The following is a 21,540-nucleotide window of genomic DNA, read 5'->3' as shown; positions in this document are numbered from 1 at the left end:
TGGGTCCCTTAGAGTGGCACAGGCTATGCTGCAGCTCTTGGGAGTATCTTCTTAGGTACCCCTGCCCTAGGTACCATTTACTAGGGACTTAGAGGTGCTAAAGGGCCTGGCCACTTGAGAGCAAGTGACCAAGTGTCTTGTTTTGGGAAAGGAACACTGGCTCTGGGGACCTGGTTAGCAGGAACCCAGTGCACGTCAGTCAAAGATGCATCAAAAAATACAGGCAAAACTTGCTGGGCTTCTGCAACCAGAACCCAGTTTCCTACACTAGGTCAACAAGACAACATACGCACACACAAGCACCATAATGGTTCCTCAAATCACACCATGCTACCACACCTGCTCACTTATAGTGGTAGTTACCTGAGGACAGGTGCTAATTGTGCCCTGCGGTTTCACCATGGTATCTGTTTCTAGCAAGCAATTTGCACATTAACTCAATAAGGTGAAATGTGCTGACACCACCATTTGGAAGGGTTAATGAAAACACTTACATAGCGAGTGAGGCTTGCACTGAAAATATGAGGAAATACCTGAAGGGTGAATGGCTGAGGGATAAAAATCAACAGGGCTTCGACCTTGAGCCATCCGTGGATCCATGTATGGGGGCATCATCATCCATCGGGGGTCGAACCCAAGCATTTGAGGGTGGGGCGGGTAAAAGTTGCGCTGATGGGAGTGAGAAGGGGGTGCATAGGCCTGCTGCTGCTGTTGCTGCTGCTGCCAGTGCTGCATTTTGTAGAGCTGTTCCTGAAGGAGAAGATGAATAGAAACCGTCAACACAGAAGACATTTAAAAGATTGAACTGGTTAATAAGAGATAAATAGGCGCACATTCTGCTGCTGTGAAAGTTGTGTTCGCAAACGTGTGGGAAATGTTCAAATATGCAAACAAAAGAACAACTTACTGATATTACTGGCTGACTAGGGTTCCTTCTCTGAAATCCAGGTGGCAAGGTGAGCAATTACTTTCAACTAGTTTATATCTAGGGATAACACCAGCCAGACAATGACCTGCATGACTAGCTGCGCAGCAAAGCTACAATCAACCACTAGGAACAGACTCACTTTTCCTCATTACGCCTTCAGAAGTAAAGGCCTCCCCATAGCTGTGGCGCTTACAATATTCTCGATTTCTCAATATGTTCCTCACAGCTGCTATGCCCAGGGACGTGAGGTGGCGGATGTTACTGATTATACTACACATCATCCCTAGAGACTTACTCTCTGCATAGAGATTTTCGGTAGTTACCCCCTCTACCGAAAATCTCTATGCAGAGAGTAAGTCCCTAGGGATGATGTGTAGTATAATTTTAACTGCTTCCAACCGTCTGCACAACTTGCTCGAGGAGCATCAAACACCTGGTGTGTTGTAGGTTTACCTGCTGCTGCTGGCGTTGAAATCGTGGTGGCAACGACTTCTGGTACTTGCTAAATTCTTGAACTGGTGACGTGGGTTCTGGAAGTTCCTCGTCGTCATCCTCACTGGTGCTGACCTCTTCTGCTTGAGGCTCTGCTGGCTGTTCTTCAAGGTAAACAGGAGCAGTTTCTTGTGCAGGGAACTCGGGGGTGACTGTCAATGTGAGAAGAAAGGTACGCTGCGATTTACATGCCAGGCGTAAGTAACAGTGTGCGAGGAATAAAAACAGATTCTCCAAAGGGGACACTGACTAGTTCAGAGGCTAGTATATGTATATATTTTTTTAACCTCTAGGACCTCAATGCCTACGCAGGAAGCAGTCTGAGAACCTGGATTAGTTTGAGGAAGCTCTCACTACCTAGGTTCGGGGCTGTGCTAGAAAAAAAATAATAATAATTGAGGAGAAAACCTGGCTTAACACCTGGCAGCAAGCAATACAAAGTACTAAGCTTTTTTCCAGAGAAACATGTTAAGCACCAAACACGAAACTGAGTAAAAATTCTTAATAAACTTTGTAAAATGGAAAAATATGTAAATGAAGAAACAAAAATCATACAGTAAAAATCAGGTTTGTAAACCAAAGATATGACAATAGTTATAAGTTAAAAAATAAACTATAGTGTCAAAATAAGACTGTCTGCTTTACTAAAAGAAACTACCAAATATTTTTTACAGAAATAAAAAGCAGATAAAAGTCAGCTGTTTTGCCTCACATAGGAATTTTTCTCCACCCAAGACATACACAGGGGAAGGAATAGTTTTACTTGTAACTCCATTTCTTTGGTAGGGCAATCTCCATCGAAGTTATAAGCACGGAATAGTCTTGCCCGTGTGAGGGGATCCTAGAGCACTTTTTCATAATATCTTTTTAAGTGTACATGTTCAACTTTCAGGTTACAATGGCCTAATTCTTCATCTTGTACTTTAAAAAGGGGTGTGTGCGCTTGTATATATACATACATAGACACACATACATTTACATTTCATGTTGTTTTGTAAAACAGCATAAATGTCTTTCACAAACCCTTTTTTGACAGAGTATATAGATGAAGCCAAGCAGAACAATGCAGTTACATAAGCTGTCAATATGAGTTAAAAATAGAGACTGACTTAAAGAACCTAGAGACCACCAGTATCCCATCATGCTCAGCAGGTGGCAGTTACTTCAGTTCTTTTGGAGGAGATATTTGAACAGTATGTAACGTTTGTCCACTCCATAGGCGAGGAGGGAGGCTGCTCAGCAATTCAATGGAGATTCCCCTGCGAGAGAACTGGAGTTACAGGTGAGAAACTGTTCCTTCTCTTGTAGGGGATCTCCAGTGACAGCCATAAGCACTGAATACAGTGGCAAACCCATCCCCCACCAAAGGTGGTGGGGAAGACAGAGGTAGGATTAAAGTAGCTATCTAAGCAAAGACATCTTAAGGGGAGGCCTGTCCTACAGGGACATCTGCTCTAGAGTCAGAGTCCAGGCAGTAGTGCTGGGTGAATGTGTGAACAGATCTCCACGTGGCTGCCTTCCAAGTATCTACTAGAGCGACGTTACTCAAAGTACGGCCCGCGGGCCGCCAGCGGCCCCACCTTGGCGGCCCGCAAGACGCACAACAAACGCCATATGATAATGGCCGCAGTATGTAAACATAGAAGAGGGCCGCGGGAGCATGCGCAACAGTGGCTTCTTTGCACATGCTCCCGCGGCCCTCCTCTGTTTACGTACGGCGGCCATTGTTTATGGCGTTACCGTGACGATCCTGGAAGCCAAAGCCCCATAAAAGTCAGCGCTTGCAGCTAACTTTTACGGGCTTTGTCGTCTGCTTCCTGTCACCGGCTCCACGTCTGCTGCCCGCCTGCCTGCCTGCCTGCCGTTCTACATTTGTGGCATCTTTACAGTGCTTTGAGTCAGGTAAGGCTCTTTGGTTATTTATTTATTTGTTTTTAATGTAGTGTGTGTTACTGGGGTAGGGGTGAGAGCAGATTGCGCTGTGTGTGTGTGTGTTACCGGGGTAGGGGTGAGAGCAGATGGCGCAGTGTGTGTTACTGGGGTAGGGTGAGAGCAGATGGCGCTGTGTGCAGATGGCGCTGTGTGTGTTACTGGGGTAGGGGTGAGTGCTGATGGCGCTGTGTGTGTTACTGGGGTAGGGGTGGGAGCAGATGGCGCTGTGTGTGTTACAATGTTTTGAAAAAGGGGGTGGGGTGGTGTAGGAAGTTGGCTTTATATGCACTATTTCAAAGTAAGGAATAGCATGCACAGAGTCCAAGGGTTCCCCTTAGAGGTAAGATAGTGGCAAAAAGAGATAATACTAATGCTCTATTTTGTGGTAGTGTGGTCGAGCAGTAGGCTTATCAAAGGAGTAGTGTTAAGCATTTGTTGTACATACACAAGCAATAAATGAGGAACACACACTCAAAGACAATTCCAGGCCAATAGGTTTTTGTATAGAAAAATATATTTTCTTAGTTTATTTTAAGAACCACAGGTTCAAGATTTACATGTAATACTTCAAATGAAAGGTATTGCAGGTAGGTACTTTAGGAACTTTGAATTAGCAAAATAGCATATACAGTTTTCACATAAATCACATATAGCTATTTTAAAACTAGACAGTGCAATTTTCAACAGTTCATAGGGGGAGTAAGAGTTTGTTAGTTTTTGCAGGTAAGTAAACCAGCTACGGGGTTCAAGTTTGGGTCAAAGGTAGCCCACCGTTGGGGGTTCAGAGCAACCCCAAAGTTACCACACCAGCAGCTCAGGGCCGGTCAGGTGCAGAGGTCAAAGTGGTGCCCAAAACACATAGGCTTCAATGGAGAAGGGGGTGCCCCGGTTCCAGTCTGCCAGCAGGTAAGTACCCGCGTCTTCGGAGGGCAGACCAGGGGGGTTTTGTAGGGCACCGGGGGGGACACAAGTCAACACAGAAAGTACACCCTCAGCAGCACGGGGCGGCCGGGTGCAGTGTGCAAACACGCGTCGGGGTTTCAATAGGTTTCAACTGGAGACCAAGGGGTCTCTTCAGCGATGCAGGCAGGCAAGGGGGGGGGCTCCTCGGGGTAGCCACCACCTGGGCAAGGGAGAGGACCTCCTGGAGGTCACTCCTGCACTGGAGTTCGGATCCTTCAGGTCCTGGGGGCGCAGAGTCTTTACCAGGCGTCAGGATCTGAGGAGCAGGCAGTCGCGGTCAGGGGGAGCCTCGGGATTCCCTCTGCAGGTGTCGCTGTGGGGGCTCAAGGGGGGCAACTCTGGCTACTCACGGTCTTGCAGTCGACGGGGAGTCCTCCCTGAAGTGATTGTTCTCCACAAGTCGAGCCGGGGGCGTCGGGTGCAGAGTGGCAAGTCTCATGCTTCTGGCGGGAAACGCAAGTTGTTTCAAAGTTGCTGCTTTGTTTCAAAGTTGCAGTCTTTGGTGAACAGAGCCGCTGTCCTCGGGAGTTCTTGGTCCTTCTAGAGCAGGGCAGTCCTCTGAGGATTCAGAGGTTGCTGGTCCCTGGGTAAAGCGTCGCTTGAGCAGTGTCTTTAGAAGTGGGGAGACAGGCCGGTAGGGCTGGGGCCAAAGCAGTTGGTGTCTCCGTCTTCTCTGCAGGGTTTTTCAGCTTAGCAGTCCTCTTCTTCTTAGGTTGCAGGAATCTAGTTTCCTAGGTTCTGGGGAGCCCCTTAATACTGAATTTAGGGGTGTGTTTAGGTCTGGGAGGGCAGTAGCCAATGGCTACTGTCCTTGAGGGTGGCTACACCCCCTTGGTGCCTCCTCCCTGAGGGGAGGGGGGCACATCCCTAATCGTATTGGGGGAATCCTCCATCTGCAAGATGGAGGATTTCTAAAAGTCAGAGTCACCTCAGCTCAGGAAACCTTAGGGGCTGTCCTGACTGGCCAGTGACTTCTCCTTGTTTTTCTCATTATCTCTCCTGGACTTGCCACCGAAAGTGGGGGCTGTGTCCAGGGGGCGGGCATCTCCACTAGCTGGTGTGCCCTGGGGCATTGTAACACAAAGCCTGAGCCTTTGAGGCTCACTGCTAGGTGTTACAGTTCCTGCAGGGGGGAGGTGTGAAGTACCTCCACCCAGAGCAGGCTTTTGTTTCTGTCCTCAGAGAGCACAAAGGCCCTCACCACATGGGGTCAGAAACTCGTCTCTCAGCAGCAGGCTGGCACAGACCAGTCAGTCCTGCACTGAACAATTGGGTAAAATACAGGGGGCATCTCTAAGATGCCCTCTGTGTGCATTTTTTTTTTTATAAATCCAACACTGGCATCAGAGTGGGTTTATTATTCTGAGAAGTTTGATACCAAACTTCCCAGTATTCAGTGTAGCCATTATGGAGCTGTGGAGTTCGTTTTTGACAGACTCCCAGACCATATACTCTTATGGCTACTGTAAGGAAATGCCTCCTTGGCATGGTTGCCCCCTGACTTTTTGCCTTTGCTGATGCTATGTTTACAATTGAAAGTGTGCTGAGGCCTGCTAACCAGGCCCCAGCACCAGTGTTCTTTCCCTAACCTGTACTTTTGTATCCACAATTGGCAGACCCTGGCATCCAGATAAGTCCCTTGTAACTGGTACTTCTAGTACCAAGGGCCCTGATGCCAAGGAAGGTCTCTAAGGGCTGCAGCATGTCTTATGCCACCCTGGAGACCTCTCACTCAGCACAGACACCCTGCTTGCCAGCTTGTGTGTGCTAGTGAGGACAAAACGAGTAAGTCGACATGGCACTCCCCTCAGGGTGCCATGCCAGCCTCTCACTGCCTATGCAGTATAGGTAAGACACCCCTCTAGCAGGCCTTACAGCCCTAAGGCAGGGTGCACTATACCATGGGTGAGGGTACCAGTGCATGAGCATGGTACCCCTACAGTGTCTAAACAAAACCTTAGACATTGTAAGTGCAGGGTAGCCATAAGAGTATATGGTCTGGGAGTCTGTCAAACACGAACTCCACAGCACCATAATGGCTACACTGAAAACTGGGAAGTTTGGTATCAAACTTCTCAGCACAATAAATGCACACTGATGCCAGTGTACATGTTATTGAAAAATACACCACAGAGGGCACCTTAGAGGTGCCCCCTGAAACTTAACCGACTATCTGTGTAGGCTGACTAGTTTTAGCAGCCTGCCACAAACCGAGACATGTTGCTGGCCCCATGGGGAGAGTGCCTTTGTCACTCTGAGGCCAGTAACAAAGCCTGCACTGGGTGGAGATGCTAACACCTCTCCCAGGCAGGAATTGTCACACCTGGCGGTGAGCCTCAAAGGCTCACCTCCTTTGTGCCAACCCAGCAGGACACTCCAGCTAGTGGAGTTGCCCGCCCCCTCCGGCCAGGCCCCACTTTTGGCGGCAAGGCCGGAGAAAATAATGAGAAAAACAAGGAGGAGTCACTGGCCAGTCAGGACAGCCCCTAAGGTGTCCTGAGCTGAAGTGACTCTAACTTTTAGAAATCCTCCATCTTGCAGATGGAGGATTCCCCCAATAGGGTTAGGATTGTGACCCCCTCCCCTTGGGAGGAGGCACAAAGAGGGTGTACCCACCCTCAGGGCTAGTAGCCATTGGCTACTAACCCCCCAGACCTAAACACGCCCTTAAATTTAGTATTTAAGGGCTACCCTGAACCCTAGAAAATTAGATTCCTGCAACAACAAGAAGAAGGACTGCCTAGCTGAAAACCCCTGCAGAGGAAGACCAGAAGACAACTACTGCCTTGGCTCCAGAAACTCACCGGCCTGTCTCCTGCCTTCCAAAGATCCTGCTCCAGCGACGCCTTCCAAAGGGACCAGCGACCTCGACATCCTCTGAGGACTGCCCCTGCTTCGAAAAGACAAGAAACTCCCGAGGACAGCGGACCTGCTCCAAGAAAAGCTGCAACTTTGTTTCCAGCAGCTTTAAAGAACCCTGCAAGCTCCCCGCAAGAAGCGTGAGACTTGCAACACTGCACCCGGCGACCCCGACTCGGCTGGTGGCGATCCAACACCTCAGGAGGGACCCCAGGACTACTCTGATACTGTGAGTACCAAAACCTGTCCCCCCTGAGCCCCCACAGCGCCGCCTGCAGAGGGAATCCCGAGGCTTCCCCTGACCGCGACTCTTTGAACCTAAAGTCCCGACGCCTGGGAGAGACCCTGCACCCGCAGCCCCCAGGACCTGAAGGACCGGACTTTCACTGGAGGAGTGACCCCCAGGAGTCCCTCTCCCTTGATCAAGTGGAGGTTTCCCCGAGGAATCCCCCCCTTGCCTGCCTGCAGCGCTGAAGAGATCCCGAGATCTCTCATAGACTAACATTGCGAACCCGACGCTTGTTTCTACACTGCACCCGGCCGCCCCCGAGCCGCTGAGGGTGAAATTTCTGTGTGGACTTGTGTCCCCCCCGGTGCCCTACAAAACCCCCCTGGTCTGCCCTCCGAAGACGCGGGTACTTACCTGCAAGCAGACCGGAACCGGGGCACCCCCTTCTCTCCATTCTAGCCTATGTGTTTTGGGCACCACTTTGAACTCTGCACCTGACCGGCCCTGAGCTGCTGGGGTGGTGACTTTGGGGTTGTTCGGAACCCCCAACGGTGGGCTACCTTGGACCAAGAACTGAACCCTGTAAGTGTCTTACTTACCTGGTAAAACTAACCAAAACTTACCTCCCCTAGGAACTGTGAAAATTGCACTAAGTGTCCACTTTTAAAACAGCTATTTGTCAACAAACTTGAAAAGTATACATGCAATTTTGATGATTTTAAGTTCCTAAAGTACTTACCTGCAATACCTTTCGAATGAGATATTACATGTAGAATTTGAACCTGTGGTTCTTAAAATAAACTAAGAAAAGATATTTTTCTATATATAAACCTATTGGCTGGATTTGTCTCTGAGTGTGTGTACCTCATTTATTGTCTATGTGTATGTACAACAAATGCTTAACACTACTCCTTGGATAAGCCTACTGCTCGACCACACTACCACAAAATAGAGCATTAGTATTATCTATTTTTACCACTATTTTACCTCTAAGGGGAACCCTTGGACTCTGTGCATGCTATTCCTTACTTTGAAATAGCACATACAGAGCCAACTTCCTACATTGGTGGATCAGCGGTGGGGTACAAGACTTTGCATTTGCTGGACTACTCAGCCAATACCTGATCACACGACAAATTCCAAAATTGTCATTAGAAATTCATTTTTGCAATTTGAAAAGTTTTCTAAATTCTTAAAAGACCTGCTAGGGCCTTGTGTTAGATCCTGTTTAGCATTTCTTTTAGAGTTTAAAAGTTTGTTAAAAGTTTGAATTAGATTCTAGAACCAGTTTTAGTTTCTTAAAAAGTATTCCAACTTTTAGAAGCATAATGTCTAGCACAGATGTGAATGTGGTGGAACTCGACACCACACCTTACCTCCATCTACAGATGAGAGAGCTAAGGTCACTCTGTAAACTAAAGAAAATAGCAATGGGCCCCAAACCTACCAAAGTACAGCTCCAGGAGCTTTTGGCAGAGTTTGAAAAGGCCAACCCCTCTGAGGATGGCAACTCAGAGGATGAAGATAGTGACTTGGAGGGAAATTCCCCCCCTCCAGTCCTACTTAGGGAGAGCAGGGCTTCTCAAGCCCTGACTCCACAAATAATAGTCAGAGATGCTGGTTCCCTCACAGGAGGGACCAACAACTCTGAAATCACTGAGGATAACTCCAGTGAAGAGGACATCCAGTTAGCCAGGATGGCCAAAAGATTGGCTTTGGAAAGACAGATCCTAGCCATAGAGAGGGAAAGACAAGAGATGGGCCTCGGACCCATCAATGGTGGCAGCAACATAAATAGGGTCAGAGATTCTCCTGACATGTTGAAAATCCCTAAAGGGATTGTAACTAAATATGAAGATGGTGATGACATCACCAAATGGTTCACAGCTTTTGAGAGGGCTTGTGTAACCAGAAAAGTGAACAGATCTCACTGGGGTGCTCTCCTTTGGGAAATGTTCACAGGAAAGTGTAGGGATAGACTCCTCACACTCTCTGGACAAGATGCAGAATCTTATGACCTCATGAAGGGTACCCTGATTGAGGGCTTTGGATTCTCCACTGAGGAGTATAGGATTAGATTCAGGGGGGCTCAAAAATCCTCGAGCCAGACCTGGGTTGACTTTGTAGACTACTCAGTGAAAACACTAGATGGTTGGATTCAAGGCAGTGGTGTAAGTAATTATGATGGGCTGTACAATTTATTTGTGAAAGAACACCTGTTAAGTAATTGTTTCAATGATAAACTGCATCAGCATCTGGTAGACCTAGGACCAATTTCTCCCCAAGAATTGGGAAAGAAGGCGGACCATTGGGTCAAGACAAGGGTGTCCAAGACTTCAACAGGGGGTGACCAAAAGAAAGGGGTCACAAAGACTCCCCAAGGGAAGGGTGATGAGACAACCAAAACTAAAAATAATAAAGAGTCTTCTACAGGCCCCCAAAAACCTGCACAGGAGGGTGGGCCCAGAGCCTCTTCACAAAACAATGGGTACAAGGGTAAAAACTTTGATCCCAAAAAGGCCTGGTGTCATAGCTGTAAACAGCATGGACACCAAACTGGAGACAAGGCCTGTCCCAAGAAAGGTTCCACTCCAAACTCCCATCCAGGTAACACTGGTATGGCTAGTCTCCAAGTGGGATCAACAGTGTGCCCAGAGCAAATCAGGGTCCACACTGAAGCTACTCTAGTTTCTGAGGGTGGGGTGGATTTAGCCACACTAGCTGTCTGGCCGCCTAACATGCAAAAATACAGACAGCGACTCTTAATTAATGGGACTAGAATAGAGGGCCTGAGGGATACAGGTGCCAGTGTCACCATGGTGACAGAGAAACTGGTTTCCCCTGGCCAATACCTGACTGGAAAAACTTACACAGTCACCAACGCTGACAATCAGAGAAAAGTACATCCCATGGCAATGGTTACTTTAGAATGGGGAGGGGTCAATGGCCTGAAACAGGTGGTGGTCTCCTCAAATATCCCAGTGGACTGTCTGCTTGGAAATGACCTGGAGTCCTCAGCATGGGCTGAGGTAGAACTAAAAACCCATGCAGCAATGCTGGGTATCCCTGAACTGGTGTGTGTGAAAACCAGAGCACAATGCAAGGCACAGGGTGAACAAGTAGAGCTGGAGTCTGGAAGAATGGCCCAGCCTACCAAGAGGAAAGGAAAGTCAGTTGGGAAACCAACTGCAACACAGCAAAAGAAAGGGAACCTCTCTTCTCAGGAAGAAGTTCTGCCCTCTGAGGGAACTGAGCCTTTGGAGCTTGAACCTTATCAGGTTGAGCTCTTAGGCCCAGGGGGACCCTCAAGGGAGGAGCTGTGTAAGGGACAAGAAACCTGTCCCTCTCTTGAAGGCCTTAGGCAGCAAGCTGCTGAAGAGTCCAAAGGCAAGAAAAATGGAACCCATAGGGTCTATTGGGAAGATGGACTCCTGTACACTGAGGCCAGAGACCCCAAACCTGGTGCCACTAGGAGAGTGGTAGTGCCTCAGCTGTTCAGAGAGTTCATCCTAACATTGGCCCATGACATTCCCCTTGCTGGACATTTGGGACAAACCAAGACGTGGGAGAGGTTAGTCAACCACTTCTACTGGCCCAATATGTCCAACATGGTTAAGGAGTTTTGCCTCTCCTGCCCCACCTGTCAAGCCAGTGGTAAGACAGGTGGGCATCCAAAGGCCCCCCTCATTCCACTTCCAGTGGTGGGGGTGCCCTTTGAAAGAGTGGGTGTGGACATAGTTGGTCCACTAGAACCTCCCACAGCCTCAGGAAATATGTATATCCTGGTAGTAGTGGATCATGCTACCAGGTATCCTGAAGCTATTCCCCTTAGGTCGACTACTGCCCCTGCAGTAGCCAAGGCCCTCATTGGTATCTTTACCAGAGTGGGTTTCCCTAAGGAGGTGGTGTCTGACAGAGGTACCAACTTCATGTCAGCATACCTAAAGCACATGTGGAATGAGTGTGGAGTGACTTATAAATTCACTACACCATACCATCCACAAACTAATGGCTTGGTTGAGAGATTCAACAAGACATTAAAAGGCATGATCATGGGGCTCCCAGAAAAACTCAAAAGGAGATGGGATGTCCTCTTGCCATGCCTGCTTTTCGCTTACAGAGAGGTGCCACAGAAGGGAGTAGGATTCTCACCCTTTGAACTTCTGTTTGGTCATCCTGTAAGGGGACCACTTGCCCTTGTTAAAGAAGGCTGGGAGAGACCTCTCCATGAGCCTAAACAGGACATAGTGGACTATGTACTTGGCCTTCGCTCTAGAATGGCAGAGTACATGGAAAAGGCAACCAAAAACCTTGAGGCCAGCCAACAGCTCCAGAAGTTTTGTTATGACCAAAAGGCTGCACTGGTTGAGTTCCAACCAGGGCAGAAAGTCTGGGTTCTGGAGCCTGTGGCTCCCAGGGCACTCCAGGACAAATGGAGTGGCCCTTACCCAGTACTAGAGAGGAAGAGTCAGGTCACCTACTTGGTGGACCTGGGCACAAGCAGGAGCCCCAAGAGGGTGATCCATGTGAACCGCCTTAAGCTCTTCCATGACAGGGCTGATGTGAATCTGTTGATGGTAACAGATGAGGATCAGGAAGCAGAGAGTGAACCTCTCCCTGATCTTCTGTCATCAGACCCAAAAGATGGCACAGTAGATGGAGTGATCTACTCAGACACCCTCTCTGGCCAACAGCAAGCTGATTGTAGGAGAGTCCTACAACAGTTTCCTGAACTCTTCTCCTTAACCCCTGGTCAGACACACCTGTGTACCCATGATATGGACACAGGAGACAGCATGCCTGTCAAAAACAAAATCTTTAGACAGTCTGACCATGTTAAGGAAAGCATCAAGGTGGAAGTCCACAAGATGCTGGAATTGGGAGTAATTGAGCGCTCTGACAGCCCCTGGGCTAGCCCAGTGGTCTTAGTCCCCAAGCCTCACACCAAAGATGGAAAGAAAGAGATGAGGTTTTGTGTGGACTACAGAGGGCTCAATTCTGTCACCAAGACAGATGCCCATCCAATTCCAAGAGCTGATGAGCTCATTGATAAATTAGGTGCTGCCAAATTTCTAAGTACCTTTGACTTGACAGCAGGGTACTGGCAAATAAAAATGGCACCTGGAGCAAAAGAAAAGACAGCATTCTCCACACCTGATGGGCATTATCAGTTTACTGTTATGCCCTTTGGTTTAAAGAATGCCCCTGCCACCTTCCAAAGGTTGGTGAATCAAGTCCTTGCTGGCTTGGAGTCCTTTAGCACAGCTTATCTTGATGATATTGCTGTCTTTAGCTCCACCTGGCAGGATCACCTGGTCCACCTGAGGAAGGTTTTGAAGGCTCTGCAATCTGCAGGCCTCTCTATCAAGGCATCCAAATGCCAGATAGGGCAGGGAACTGTGGTTTACTTGGGCCACCTTGTAGGTGGAGGCCAAGTTCAGCCACTTCAACCCAAGATCCAGACTATTCTGGACTGGGTAGCTCCAAAAACCCAGACTCAAGTCAGGGCATTCCTTGGCTTGACTGGGTATTACAGGAGGTTTGTGAAGGGATATGGATCCATTGTGACAGCCCTCACTGAACTCACCTCCAAGAAAATGCCCAAGAAAGTGAACTGGACTGTGGAATGCCAACAGGCCTTTGACACCCTGAAACAGGCAATGTGCTCAGCACCAGTTCTCAAAGCTCCAGATTATTCTAAGCAGTTCATTGTGCAGACTGATGCCTCTGAACATGGGATAGGGGCAGTTTTGTCCCAAACAAATGATGATGGCCTTGACCAGCCTGTTGCTTTCATTAGCAGGAGGTTACTCCCCAGGGAGCAGCGTTGGAGTGCCATTGAGAGGGAGGCCTTTGCTGTGGTTTGGTCCCTGAAGAAGCTGAGACCATACCTCTTTGGGACTCACTTCCTAGTTCAAACTGACCACAGACCTCTCAAATGGCTGATGCAAATGAAAGGTGAAAATCCTAAACTGTTGAGGTGGTCCATCTCCCTACAGGGAATGGACTTTATAGTGGAACACAGACCTGGGACTGCCCATGCCAATGCAGATGGCCTTTCCAGGTTCTTCCACTTAGAAAATGAAGACTCTCTTGGGAAAGGTTAGTCTCATCCTCTTTCGTTTGGGGGGGGGGGTTGTGTAAGGAAATGCCTCCTTGGCATGGTTGCCCCCTGACTTTTTGCCTTTGCTGATGCTATGTTTACAATTGAAAGTGTGCTGAGGCCTGCTAACCAGGCCCCAGCACCAGTGTTCTTTCCCTAACCTGTACTTTTGTATCCACAATTGGCAGACCCTGGCATCCAGATAAGTCCCTTGTAACTGGTACTTCTAGTACCAAGGGCCCTGATGCCAAGGAAGGTCTCTAAGGGCTGCAGCATGTCTTATGCCACCCTGGAGACCTCTCACTCAGCACAGACACCCTGCTTGCCAGCTTGTGTGTGCTAGTGAGGACAAAACGAGTAAGTCGACATGGCACTCCCCTCAGGGTGCCATGCCAGCCTCTCACTGCCTATGCAGTATAGGTAAGACACCCCTCTAGCAGGCCTTACAGCCCTAAGGCAGGGTGCACTATACCATGGGTGAGGGTACCAGTGCATGAGCATGGTACCCCTACAGTGTCTAAACAAAACCTTAGACATTGTAAGTGCAGGGTAGCCATAAGAGTATATGGTCTGGGAGTCTGTCAAACACGAACTCCACAGCACCATAATGGCTACACTGAAAACTGGGAAGTTTGGTATCAAACTTCTCAGCACAATAAATGCACACTGATGCCAGTGTACATGTTATTGAAAAATACACCACAGAGGGCACCTTAGAGGTGCCCCCTGAAACTTAACCGACTATCTGTGTAGGCTGACTAGTTTTAGCAGCCTGCCACAAACCGAGACATGTTGCTGGCCCCATGGGGAGAGTGCCTTTGTCACTCTGAGGCCAGTAACAAAGCCTGCACTGGGTGGAGATGCTAACACCTCTCCCAGGCAGGAATTGTCACACCTGGCGGTGAGCCTCAAAGGCTCACCTCCTTTGTGCCAACCCAGCAGGACACTCCAGCTAGTGGAGTTGCCCGCCCCCTCCGGCCAGGCCCCACTTTTGGCGGCAAGGCCGGAGAAAATAATGAGAAAAACAAGGAGGAGTCACTGGCCAGTCAGGACAGCCCCTAAGGTGTCCTGAGCTGAAGTGACTCTAACTTTTAGAAATCCTCCATCTTGCAGATGGAGGATTCCCCCAATAGGGTTAGGATTGTGACCCCCTCCCCTTGGGAGGAGGCACAAAGAGGGTGTACCCACCCTCAGGGCTAGTAGCCATTGGCTACTAACCCCCCAGACCTAAACACGCCCTTAAATTTAGTATTTAAGGGCTACCCTGAACCCTAGAAAATTAGATTCCTGCAACAACAAGAAGAAGGACTGCCTAGCTGAAAACCCCTGCAGAGGAAGACCAGAAGACAACTACTGCCTTGGCTCCAGAAACTCACCGGCCTGTCTCCTGCCTTCCAAAGATCCTGCTCCAGCGACGCCTTCCAAAGGGACCAGCGACCTCGACATCCTCTGAGGACTGCCCCTGCTTCGAAAAGACAAGAAACTCCCGAGGACAGCGGACCTGCTCCAAGAAAAGCTGCAACTTTGTTTCCAGCAGCTTTAAAGAACCCTGCAAGCTCCCCGCAAGAAGCGTGAGACTTGCAACACTGCACCCGGCGACCCCGACTCGGCTGGTGGCGATCCAACACCTCATGAGGGACCCCAGGACTACTCTGATACTGTGAGTACCAAAACCTGTCCCCCCTGAGCCCCCACAGCGCCGCCTGCAGAGGGAATCCCGAGGCTTCCCCTGACCGCGACTCTTTGAACCTAAAGTCCCGACGCCTGGGAGAGACCCTGCACCCGCAGCCCCCAGGACCTGAAGGACCGGACTTTCACTGGAGAAGTGACCCCCAGGAGTCCCTCTCCCTTGCCCAAGTGGAGGTTTCCCCGAGGAATCCCCCCCTTGCCTGCCTGCAGCGCTGAAGAGATCCCGAGATCTCTCATAGACTAACATTGCGAACCCGACGCTTGTTTCTACACTGCACCCGGCCGCCCCCGCGCCGCTGAGGGTGAAATTTCTGTGTGGACTTGTGTCCCCCCCGGTGCCCTACAAAACCCCCCTGGTCTGCCCTCCGAAGACGCGGGTACTTACCTGCAAGCAGACCGGAACCGGGGCACCCCCTTCTCTCCATTCTAGCCTATGTGTTTTGGGCACCACTTTGAACTCTGCACCTGACCGGCCCTGAGCTGCTGGGGTGGTGACTTTGGGGTTGTTCGGAACCCCCAACGGTGGGCTACCTTGGACCAAGAACTGAACCCTGTAAGTGTCTTACTTACCTGGTAAAACTAACCAAAACTTACCTCCCCTAGGAACTGTGAAAATTGCACTAAGTGTCCACTTTTAAAACAGCTATTTGTCAACAAACTTGAAAAGTATACATGCAATTTTGATGATTTGAAGTTCCTAAAGTACTTACCTGCAATACCTTTCGAATGAGATATTACATGTAGAATTTGAACCTGTGGTTCTTAAAATAAACTAAGAAAAGATATTTTTCTATATATAAACCTATTGGCTGGATTTGTCTCTGAGTGTGTGTACCTCATTTATTGTCTATGTGTATGTACAACAAATGCTTAACACTACTCCTTGGATAAGCCTACTGCTCGACCACACTACCACAAAATAGAGCATTAGTATTATCTATTTTTACCACTATTTTACCTCTAAGGGGAACCCTTGGACTCTGTGCATGCTATTCCTTACTTTGAAATAGCACATACAGAGCCAACTTCCTACAGCTACCCTGCACTTACAATGTCTAAGGTTTTGCTTTGACACTGTAGGGGCATAGTGCTCATGCACCTATGCCCTCACCTGTGGTATAGTGCACCCTGCCTTAGGGCTGTAAGGCCTGCTAGAGGGGTGACTTACCTATGCCACAGGCAGTGTGAGGTTGGCATGGCACCCTGAGGGGAGTGCCATGTCGAATTAGTCATTTTATCCCCACTAGCACACACAAGCTGGCAAGCAGTGTGTCTGTGCTGAGTGAGGGGTCCCCAGGGTGGCATAAGATATGCTGCAGCCCTTAGAGACCTTCCCTGGCATCAGGGCCCTTGGTACCAGGGGTACCAGTTACAAGGGACTTACCTGGGTGCCAGGGTTGTGCCAATTGTGGAGACAATGGTACATTTTAGGTGAAAGAACACTGGTGCTGGGGCCTGGTTAGCAGGGTCCCAGCACACTTCTCAGTCAAGTCAGCATCAGTATCAGTATCAGGCAACAAGTGGGGGTAACTGCAACAGGGAGCCATTTCTTTACAGGTGGTTGTTCCCCCTCTAAGCCCCGCCCCCCTAAGCCCCGCCTCCCCCCCCGCTGTCACTTCAGTGCAGCCCTCGGCCGCAAACCATACTGCAATTTTGGCCCCCGAGAAAAAGTTTGTGAGTACCCATGTACTAGAGGGATATGCCTCATTAAAGCCGTAGTAGCCGCTTTACACCTAGTGGAGTGAGTTTTCGGTCTAGCTAGGAGTGGGGTAACTTTGGGGTTACTCTGAACCCCCAATGGTGGGCTACCTTGGACCCAAACTTGAACCCCGTAGGTGGTTTACTTACCTGCAAAAACTAACAAACTCTTACTCCCCCTAGGAACTGTTGAAAATTGCACTGTGTCTAGTTTTAAAATAGCTATATGTGATTTATGTGAAAACTGTATATGCTATTTTGCTAATTCAAAGTTCCTAAAGTACCTACCTGCAATACCTTTCATTTGAAGTATTACATGTAAATCTTGAACCTGTGGTTCTTAAAATAAACTAAGAAAATATATTTTTCTATACGAAAACCTATTGGCCTGGAATTGTCTCTGAGTTTGTGTTACTCATTTATTGCCTGTGTGTGTGCAACAAATGCTTAACACTACTCCTTTGATAAGCCTACTGCTCGACCACACTACCACAAAATAGAGCATTAGAATTACCTCTTTTTGCCACTATCTTACCTCTAAGGGGAACCCTTGGACTCTGTGCATGCTATTTCTTACATTGAAATAGTACATACAGAGCCAACTTCCTACACTAGGAAACTAGAAGAAGAAGAAGAAGGACTGCTGAGCTGAAAAACCTGCAGAGAAGACTGAGACACCAACTGCTTTGGCCCCAGCTCTACCGGCCTGTCTCCCCACTTCTAAAGACACTGCTCCAGCGACGCGTTCCACAGGGTCCAGCGACCTCTGAAGCCTCAGAGGACTACCCTGCATCTAGAAGGACCAAGAACTCCAGAGGACAGCGGCTCTGTTCCACAAAGACTGCAACTTTGCAACAAAGAAGCAACTTTGAAACCACACACGTTTCCCGCCGGAAGCGTGAGACTTTGCACTCTGCACCCGACGCCCCCGGCTCGACTTGTGGAGAACAAACACCACAGGGAGGACTCCCCGGCGACTACGAGACCGTGAGTAGCCAGAGTTGACCCCCCCTGAGCCCCCACAGCGACGCCTGCAGAGGGAATCCAGAGGCTCCCCCTGACTGCGACTGCCTGCTTCAAAGACCAGACGCCTGGTAAAGACACTGCACTCGCAGCCCCCAGGACCTGAAGGATTCGACCTCCAGTGCAGGAGCGACCCCCAGGTGGCCCTCTCCCTTGCTCAGGTGGTGGCTACCCCGAGGAGCCCCCCCCCCCCCCCCCTCATCGCTGAAGAGACCCCTTGGTCTCCCATTGAATTCTATTGCGAACCCCACACCTGTTTGCACACTGCACCCGGTCGCCCCCGTGCCGCTGAGGGTGTACTTTTTGTGCTGACTTGTGTCCCCTTCAAAACCCCCCTGGTCTGCCCTCCGAAGACACAGGTACTTACCTGCTGGCAGACTGGAACCGGGGCACCCCCTTCTCCATTGAAGCCTATGCATTTTGGGCACCACTTTGACCTCTGCACCGGACCAGCCCTGAGCTGCTGGTGTGGTAACTTTGGGGTTGCTCTGAACCCCCAATGGTGGGCTACCTTGGACCCAACTTTGAACCCTGTAGGTGGTTTACTTACCTGCAAAACTAACAAACACTTACCTCCCCCAGGAACTGTTGAAAATTGCACTGTCTAGTTTTAAAATAGCTATATGTCATTTGTGTGAAAACTGTATATGCTATTTTGCTAATTCAAAGTTCCTAAGTGAAATACCTTTCATTTAAAGTATTGTTTGTAAATCTTGAACCTGTGGTTCTTAAAATAAACTAAGAAAATATATTTTTCTATACAAAAACCTATTGGCCTGGAATTGTCTCTGAGTGTGTGTTCCTCATTTATTGCCTGTGTGTGTACAACAAATGCTTAACACTACCCTCTGATAAGCCTACTGCTCGACCACACTACCACAAAATAGAGCATTAGAATTATCTCTTTTTGCCACTATCTTACCTCTAAGGGGAACCCTTGGACTCTGTGCATACTATTCCTTACTTTGAAATAGTGCATACAGAGCCAACTTCCTACAAACTCATTTTACGTAAGGGGCACAACCAGGGCTGCAAGCCTGGGGTAATCCTGTAACGTATATGCCCAGGGCCCCATACTCGAAGGACTTAGTTAAGTTTGCCATTTCCAAGTGGGCAAAGTCAAGTTGACATCATAAACTTTAGGGTCAGGGCACTGGCAAGTAGGATTGGTCAGCAGGCCTTAGTGCACTCCTACTCTGAAAATCCAGCAGCATCAGTCAAAAAACCTGGGGATGGCCATACAGAGAGGCATTTTCTTAAAGACTCAATCTTGGAAAATTCCAAGAGTGAATTCCAAAATCCTATGCTATGCAAAGTCCAAGGCTACATAATCTATCCACATGCTGAGAAGCAACTTAGAGTTAACATTCCAAAACAGTTCAAAATTAATATGCATTAACCTCTGAACTTACAACACAACCGGACTTCCCTAGCAGGTCATTAGAGGGGTCATGAATCGCCCAATGTACCAGCGAATCTAGTGAGTCTATATTCTCGATTAAGGTGCTTTAAAGATAAATGTCTGAGAGTTGAGCTCCTATATTTGCAATGAAAAAGCAGTGTTATAATTTTGGATTCCTCCAAAGTGACTACTTGGCAACACTACCAGGGATCTTAAGGCAAGCACAGGCTTTAGTAAAGAATGATGTAAACAAAACATTCCAGTAGTTGCACTAGAGGGACTGGACAGGAAAATACACAAGTGGCTGTACTCTGCTTATGCACTGATACCCCTCAGCAGCTGAGGCTGTACCATTCAAACATGGCAACAAAATAAATGTTGCCAAGGAAGGGTTTCCCCCAGCTACCCAATAATTGTATTTAAAAAAAAAAAATGAATTGCTGATGTAATAAAGTATTACTACTATCTGAAGGAAAATCTTGGTAGGAATATTTACTACACCTGCAACTTCTCTAGGGGCCCCAAAAAGCTGGACACTGCACACCCTCTTGATGCACAAGTTGAAAAACCTAAAGGCTAACTTGATGCAAGAAAATACATTCAATATAATTCACAAATGTCAAATTGATGAATCCCAGCTCAAACCACTTACCAGCAGTTCTTCTCACTTCCTCTCTGGCACCCTGGGGCACTCCAACCTCACCTGTAAAATTAGAAGAAAAAACAGACCCTTTTGTGAGGATTGAAGCTTCCCACTCACCTTTTACACAAAGAAAAGTAGAGGAAATGGGACAGGAAGAGATGAGGTTGAAGTGTAACGGAAGCAAGGCTGGGCACTGCTCTGCCCAGTGACTAACTGCCCCAAGCATCTAAAGAAAGCTAGAGAGCATGGCTGACCTCACACGTAACTTACCTTTAACATGGGAACGATCATTGCTAGGAGGGCTACTCTTCTCAAACACAGGAGATCTAGGGTCCTCATTTTCTTTGTTATCCACCTGCTTTGGGGCATCAACTGACTTCTGGGCGAGTTTGCTCTTCTGATCTAGTTGCTTCAGTTTGGCAGCACAGGCAGCAAGTCGTTCATCCCTGGCTCTGCGTTCCTCCTCTTCACGCCTCCTACGGGCTCTCTCCACTGCCTCAGAAATCTCAGAGGGGACAAATTTCTGCCTCACCGGAAGCTTGTCATCCTTCTCCTCTGCAGACTGCTGGCGTAAAAAGCTTGCAGGTGGAGCCTTCTATCAAATGGGGAAAGAAAAAAAATTAGGAGAACTGCGTAATAATCAAGCTGCTAAAGTAACTGCAGCACAGCTACTACTTTGTTCTGGAATAACGTCTAAGGTGTCAACTAAAGATATCTTCAGCAGCCTGTTAAAGACCTACAGTCTACAATGCAATAAATACATTTGCTCGCAATGGGACGGTTTCACTTATCTTGCCAACTTTATTAAATGGCTGTCCTCAGTCTCGTTCCCAGAGTAGTAATTCTTAACCATATTTGATTGGACAAGTTGTATCCTTCCAATACTGACATTTGAGAATGTAAAGCTTCTTACCTGTAGGTGTAGTTCTGCACCTTGACGAATTTTCTGGATTCACATGCTGTGCATTATTCCACCATCTAGTGGGTGGGTCTGGAATTTTCTATTTCACTAATTTGTTTAGTCAATTTTTTTTCTACCTTTCTTTGTTGGTGGGCGTCTATGGAAGCTCCATTTGGTGCCCCCTTGTGATGTTGTCGTACTTACTCCAGATGTTCGCACCTTAGTTTGCCATCGCAGATTTTTTCTTTTCCTTTCTTATCGGTGACGGTGTGTAGGGCACTTGTGAATCCAGAAACTTCTTCAAGCTGCAAAATGGCACCTACAGGTAAGAAAGTTTACATTTTGCAGTACAAATCCTTTCTGGACTCACATGCTGTGCATTGATCTTATAGTTGTTTTCTTACAGTGGTGGCCGGGTTGAAGATGGGCACTGACTTGTGAATAGATGCTTTAGTACAATTTGTCCCACTTGAGCTTCTCTGTTCATCTGGTGCTGTGAAACAACTTCTCCCCATTTGTCCTCTTGTATTAGCCACTGTTGCTGCCAGATGAACATCTAACAAATAAGAGCTTCTTGTAAAAGATAAAATTAAATATTAAAAAATTGTCTTCCTTCGTGACTTTCTAGTTTAGCTTATTTTTAACACATCAAATTGAGAATGTCTTCCATTTTGCCAT

At 48.2% G+C, this 21,540-nt stretch overlaps 1 protein-coding gene across 6 annotated transcripts in view; it reads right to left on the bottom strand.

The window, feature by feature from the left end:
• The window catches only part of PRRC2B (proline rich coiled-coil 2B), a 635,269-nt gene that overhangs the window by 377,573 nt on the left and 236,156 nt on the right, over positions 1-21,540 (bottom strand). For all 6 annotated transcript variants that reach the window (XM_069237079.1, XM_069237080.1, XM_069237081.1 and 3 more), the window contains exons 12-15: positions 20,232-20,556; positions 19,971-20,021; positions 1,382-1,572; positions 534-750 (exon numbers count right to left, since the gene is read on the bottom strand). In XM_069237079.1, coding sequence (XP_069093180.1) covers positions 534-750; positions 1,382-1,572; positions 19,971-20,021; positions 20,232-20,556 — 784 coding nt within the window. The remainder of the gene's footprint in view (positions 1-533; positions 751-1,381; positions 1,573-19,970; positions 20,022-20,231; positions 20,557-21,540) is intronic.

The sequence above is a fragment of the Pleurodeles waltl genome, chromosome 6, assembly GCF_031143425.1.
Source record: "Pleurodeles waltl isolate 20211129_DDA chromosome 6, aPleWal1.hap1.20221129, whole genome shotgun sequence".
Classification (NCBI taxonomy): Eukaryota; Metazoa; Chordata; class Amphibia; order Caudata; family Salamandridae; genus Pleurodeles; species Pleurodeles waltl.
The sequence above is the reverse complement of the archived record's forward strand: the minus strand, read 5'-3'. Positions and strand labels throughout refer to the sequence as shown.